We start from the raw sequence: 6,486 nt of genomic DNA, 5'->3' as shown, positions 1-6,486 counted from the left end.
CCTTTGATACCTGTCTCCCCTCCTGGAGATGCTCTTGCTAATGAAGCAGTTTGAATTTTTCCCCAATGATTCCAAAGTTTTATCCTCCAAGGTCATAGCGAAAAAAAAAAAAAAAGATGGAGAGGGACTAGAATATCCATAAAAATTTGTTCTGGTTGGAAAACCTTCAATGACGGTGCCCTGAGAAAAGGCAATAATGGAATAATTGGGAAGCTCCACGTATACAAACTCCCTTTGAACTAATTGCAAAGTTTCATCTTTCAAAATCCAGGAACGATGTAGTAGAAATGTACTTCTGAAAAGTATCTAACGTTGAACTCTATGACGAGATGTGTTCAGAGTTCTTCTTTACATCTTGCAATAAGCAAATAATTGTAGTTTGTCAGGTGAAATGACCATGTAATGAAAGAGAGATAAAGTTAATTTCTAAACCTCAGACAATTTTTATACTGAAGATAAGAGCTTAATATAGCCATTAGGATTTGGGTTCGAAACTAGATTGCAATACGGGAAAATAGCATTCTTGTTGCTTTAGTGAAGAAAAAAAATTAATTTGCAAGTTTTTCTTATTCCTTCTTTCCAATGATTTCCAGGGTGAAGTATGGAGAAGTTGGGTTGAAAAGAAAGGAAAATACCATTTTGATGAAACCAACTGGAAAGCCGAAAAGATCAAAAGTCAAAATTTAATTCCTTTAACAAAGAAAATTAAGGATTAAAGAGCCGGAACTATAAATCCCTTTTATCCCCCAATTTACCCGCAAGTACTTTGGGTGTGGAAGCTTCTGATTCAGAACCTCGGAAAGCTCCCCCTCCTGTGCTCATGGTGAGTGCGCATGCTCTTCTGAGCCCGTAGCTGAGGCTGCAGTGGGTGCAAATATAACTCCGGAGAGAGCTGCTTACAACTTACTGGCAATTAAGTACAGTAGGGAGAGAGAGTGATTGAGAGAAGTGATCTTCCCACGCCGAATTCTCTTCTTTAGAGAACAATCCACGGGAAAATTTGTGCGAGAAGAGAAATAAACAAGAAAAATGGTTGTATGAGGTCTTTGTTTTAGGTTTTATTTTGTTTTGTCTTGATAGTAAACAAACTGGAAATTACAAGAGCACCCGAGCGGCAATCTGAAATCTCTTAACCCTTCGCGACAGCTGACCTTCGAACGGGAAGGGAAGAGGACAGATGGACGCCTCAGTTTGAAAGTTCCTCGCCAAGCAGCCATCCAGACCCACACCTCTCCGCAGCTATCTCCCAGCTCCAGCATCAGAGTTCTTTATTTTTTCCGCGCCTGGACTCAGGGCTCAGCAGTGGCGGGCAAGTCTATATTGAGAACCCCTCGGGGACCAGTCTTGTCACTTGACCAATCTCTTTGTGATACTTAGTGGCTGCTGATCTGAGAAAGTTCCGGTTGGGAGGGTAGCCCCGAAGACAGCTCAAGGATTACATAGGACTTGCTCCAGTTCTGGTCTTTAGGTCATGGCCCGAACTGGATAGACACCGCTGTCAACATGAAGGAGGCTGTCTCTTGGGGATCTGCTCTTCTGGGTCTGTTCCCGGACCTGCTGGAACTGGGAAACGCAAGTGGCAACGCTACGCTAATGATGAGGGACCAGCTTCAGGGCCTGGAGTTGGAGAGACCAGACGGCATGATAGGGCAGTTCCCGAGCTCGGGCATCCGTGGGAATACTGGCACTGACGGGACAGCTGGAGCGGTCGTGCGGATCCTCCTCAGTGTGATATATTCAGTGGTGTGTGCCTTGGGGCTCGTGGGCAACCTACTGGTCTTGTACCTGATGAAAAGCAAGCAGGGCTGGCGTAAGTCCTCCATAAACCTCTTTGTCACCAGCTTGGCCTTGACCGATTTACAGTTCGTGCTCACCTTGCCCTTCTGGGCAGTGGAGAACGCACTGGACTTCACCTGGCCCTTCGGCAAGGCTATGTGCAAGATCATCTCCACGGTGACAGCCATGAATATGTACGCTAGTGTCTTCTTCCTCACGGCCATGAGCGTGGCGCGCTACCACTCGGTGGCCTCTGCTCTCAAAAACTACCGGCCCCGAGGACGGGGTCGGGGCGGTGGCTGGAGAAGAATCCTCCTATTGGGCAGCGACGGTGACTGTTGCTTTTCAGCCAAGGCGCTCTGCGTGTTGATCTGGGTCTTAGCAGTGCTGGCCTCTTTGCCCCATGCCATTTTCTCCACCACTGGCACGGTGATGGATGAGGAACTCTGCTTAGTACGCTTCCCGGACAAGCCGCGGGCCGGGGACTCTCAGTTCTGGCTGGGTTTGTACCACACACAGAAGGTGCTGCTGGGCTTCGTGCTGCCGCTGGGAGTAATCAGCCTCTGCTACCTGCTGCTGGTGCGCTACATCTCCGAACGTCCCGTCGCTGGAGGTGGAGGCGCGGGCGTTGCACCTGGCATTGCTAGTACTTCTGGAAAAGGATCCAGCAGCGCGGCTGGAGCCAGCGCCAGAAGGCGTTCTAAGGTCACCAAGTCAGTAACTATAGTCGTCCTGTCGTTCTTCTTGTGTTGGCTGCCCAACCAGGCTCTGACTACTTGGGGTATCCTAATCAAGTTGAATGTCTTGCATTTTAGTCACGAGTACTTCCTAAGCCAGGTGTATGTGTTCCCAGTGAGCGTGTGCCTAGCCCACTCTAACAGTTGCCTCAACCCTATCCTGTACTGTCTCATGCGCCGGGAGTTTCGCAAGGCTCTTAAAAACTTGCTCTGGCGCATCGCCTCGCCTTCCCTCACTAGCATGCGCCCCTTCACCGCCACTACTAAACCTGAGCCCGAGGAACAGGCCCTGCAGACCTTGGCCCCGCTGCCTGCTTCAGTAGAACCCGATATCCTCTACTGCCCACCTGGAGTCGTCGTCTACAGCGGAGGTCGCTATGACTTACTACCTACTAGCTCAGGGGAGCAACGCTATTGAAGGAGAAGGACTAACCAGGGAAGGAAGTCAAGGGCGGAAGGTCCGTAGTGTAAAGAAGAGTAGATGATTTCCTCGGGGGAGGGAGGGAAGTGAGAGACAAAAACAGAACGCTAAAGAGAGAGACACAGAGAGAGAACGGGTGTAGAACAAATTGGAGAGCACCAGTAAAAGTAGGCTTTGGGTGTAGGATGCAAAGTGGACCAAACTGGTAAAGTGGCTCTGAGGAGCCTGCAGGGGATAACGAGAGAGATACTGAGGAGTTAGGCTTGCACCAAGGTAAAAACAACAGCAGCAGCAGCAGCAGCAGTAACAAAAAACCGCTGAAAGAGACCTAAAGTTAAACTAAGCGGTAAACCGTGGTGCCCTATGCCTTCTTGCTCACTTTGTTTTAGCCAGGATCATTTCAGACCTTAGACAAGTCCATTCTTGTTGAGATTAGGTTGTGAGCAGAGGGGATAAGAGTCTAGTCTCTAGAGAAGAAAAAAAAACTTTCCGGAGAACGGGAATTGTCCGAGTGAGGATGGAAAGGTGTAAGTGGTGAAATCTATAGACCTATGTAAGCCTTGAGGCTTTCACTTTTCCTTCTTGACTCCAAGGCTACCCTGCTCCCGGAAGGAACTACATAAAGGGCTGCCCTGCTGAGCTGGGGGCTGCAGTCTTTTGTCCTTTCTTCCCAGAAAGAGCAGGCATCCAGAGAGGAGAATAAGAACTCAATGATCCTTTAGTAGAGGAAAATCGCTTTCTGACGGACGGGGAAATTTTCACTGTCTCTTTTTGTAAAACTGGTAATTCACGACTATAAAGAGCGAACTTGGATTATTCAGGACCTTAAAAGGTCTGGCCCGGGTTGAGTAGTAAAGACATCTCCAGAAATTCCTCTCACCGTCTTCTTGTTGGGCAGACACTCCTTCTGGCAGATTCTGGAGACCCAGACTTCTGTAATTTGAGAAGTAAGACCGGCTCCTATTATAAAACTTGTGGGAATTGGGAGAGTATCGAGGGTCCAGAACCTCCATTTTGCTTTAGGATCCAATAGGGAGCCCCAATCTGACTGATTCTTACTAAGATCTCCAGAGACACCTGCTTCTCAGCCGTGAAGCTGCTGAGGGCCTCCTCTTTAAAGAAAAAAAAAAAAAACCATATAGTAAATGACATCAATTTTGTTGTTTGGTGGAAGAGGTGTTTGTATGTGTTTCTAAATAAAGCAATAGCTAAATTATTTCTTGGCGAGGCAGCAACATCTCTTAGCGAAGTTGGACCTGAAGGGAAAAGGCAAACGTGCCTTTATTTTATGACAAGAGAAAAAAAGCGAAAAGTTCCATCTGAAGGAACTCTGGCTGGGGATCCGGGAGGAAGGGAGGAGGGGAGTCGGAGCGTAACTGGGAGGGTAGAGAAGACAGGAGGGAGAAGAATGCAGTAGCGAATGGGAAGAGCGGCATCAAACACCAACCTAGGAATAGTATGCTTGGAGCTCCGACACGCGGTGAAAGACTAAACTGCAGGTGAGCGCTCCCCATTGCCGCTAAAGCCTGAGAAAACACTGCAGCTCTGGGCTCTGCTCCCCACATCTCAGAGATATTCGAGCTTTGTCTTTTAAATACATTGAGTTGCAACTGAGGCTACAATCTCAAAAGAGAATTCCCAGTCTTTAAACTCAGTGTAGAGAGCCTTCTCTAGAAATTACGATTCCCATAATACCCAAGAAAATGGGTTTCCCAAAGGAAAATTTTAGCTCATTTTTTTTAATTCATTTCTGATTTAAAAGACAAAAAAATGGCCCCCAAGATGAAGCATAGCTCTTTCCCTGTACATCTAGAGGACAGAGAAGAGAGTTTATTGATACTAATTAATAGACTTCTCTTAACTGTTCAGATTTACTAAGTATTCTTCACAAATGCCATATGAAGTAAGTGCTGCTAATAGGACCCTTAAAGATGTGAACTCTAAGACTAGGTTATGTTCAAGTAGTTTGACTGGGCTTGTCTAGCAAGTAAAGTAAAGGTCAGGATTCAAACTCAAACAGGATTTCCAAAGGCCAGCCTCTCTCCCTGAAAAAATAGATTGCTTCTCTCAGATTAGTATGAAGATAATTGTAATGACAGGATTGTTAAATATTGTGCTATCTTGTGTTCCCTTTCAACTTTATAACACTTTATAACACATCCTATTTATTTTTACTTAGCCTTGCAATAATGGTATTGCACATATGTAAAAGTCCATGTAAGGAAATAATTATTTAAGGAATTAGAGATCATCCACTTACTAAACTGTCTCAGAACGCCAATCTACATCCCAACTTTTAAGAAAAACTGCTGCTGATCATTTAATTCCAAGTCTTGTCTTGCCTAAGTTCTAGTCTAATTATACCAGAGTCAAATAGTCTTCATTTTTACTGCTTCCAGAATCTTCCATTGATTGATGAGTTGAAACAAGACATTGAGCAGATGCAACCTCCTGCTCTGGCAGCTGTTTCAATATAATTCGACCCAACCTATTATTTCATCTCTGCAGGAAACTTTCCAGAAAGGAAATTCCTCTACCAGTGCAGATAATCATTTATCTGTTCTGCCCCTTACATTATCTTGGAGAGTAACTGGGTGCACTCACTGAGAAGTGAAATAACCTTCTGGGATGGGAGAGGGGAATCCTACAAACAATATGTGGAGTTGGGGAAGGGTACTTGAACTCAGATGTTCCTCAGGATAGCTCTCTATTCAATTTTCCAGAAACTGGTATATGACTATCCTGAAAGAGATCACTGAATTTAGTGCCTGGTTCTGATTGTATCTGCCTTGTTGTTATGACTGGGGTGGTAAAGACTGAAAACTATACCATTCATGGTTCAGTTGAAGAAATGTATATGTTCAAGTCACATAAAAGAAGCCTTGGTGAGGTGATGAGAACTGTCTTCAAATATCTGCATGGAAAGAAATCTCAAGAAAAGCATGTCAATTCAATAAAAGGAACAGACTCCTATTAAATCCCCACTTAGCAAGGGGTTAAAAGAAGATGCTGACTATTTCTTTTATTTTTTCTTGATAATTCTTAGAATGAATATTGCAGATAGGTAAATTATCCACTTTTGAAAATCTGTTCATTGCTCCTCTGAGCCATTGTTTTAAGAATGCTAAATTAAACCAAATAGTATTGAGGAATGAGAGGAAGGAAAAGTGGTAGTTTGCTTTCATCACAAACCTAATATAATGAGAAATGTGGGATACCAATTTATCCTCCACTTCTTACCCTCTATCTAGGATAAAAAATATTGGGGGGAAGCTGCAGTTAATATTATTTTTATTAGAGTAATAACATCCTTCTGCTTACCTTGTGATCACAGGAGAAGTAGAAAAAGACTTACCTTATTCTCTAAGGATCTTGTACAACCGACTTTGATATTCTTGCCCTCCCCCTACTTACTCTTCTTTTTATAAAATATTAAGGTTAGAGAGAATTAATTTAGGTATTGGTCAGTCCATTATGTTCATTTTACACACAAGGAAACTGAAGCCATTTGCACTCAGAGTAGTCTGTGACAGGGTTTGTGACAGCTGGGAC

At 44.5% G+C, this 6,486-nt stretch overlaps 1 protein-coding gene across 1 annotated transcript; it reads left to right on the top strand.

Annotated features, from left to right (window-relative positions):
* Positions 1-270: 270 nt before the first annotated feature.
* RXFP3 (relaxin family peptide receptor 3) lies at positions 271-4,083 on the top strand. The gene has a single exon (XM_003759956.2). It carries the CDS (start codon positions 1,504-1,506, stop codon positions 2,929-2,931), a length of 1,428 nt encoding a protein of 475 aa, XP_003760004.1. The 5' UTR covers positions 271-1,503; the 3' UTR covers positions 2,932-4,083.
* The last annotated feature ends 2,403 nt before the right edge of the window (positions 4,084-6,486 follow it).

The sequence above is a fragment of the Sarcophilus harrisii genome, chromosome 1, assembly GCF_902635505.1.
Source record: "Sarcophilus harrisii chromosome 1, mSarHar1.11, whole genome shotgun sequence".
NCBI classification, from domain to species: Eukaryota; Metazoa; Chordata; class Mammalia; order Dasyuromorphia; family Dasyuridae; genus Sarcophilus; species Sarcophilus harrisii.
Note: the sequence above shows the minus strand (reverse complement) of the source record. Positions and strands in the feature narration are given on the sequence as shown.

Bases quoted from the DNA above. Each gene is read 5' to 3' on its own strand.
- RXFP3 (XM_003759956.2), top strand. From the start codon at position 1,504: ATGAAGGAGGCTGTCTCTTGGGGATCTGCTCTTCTGGGTCTGTTCCCG.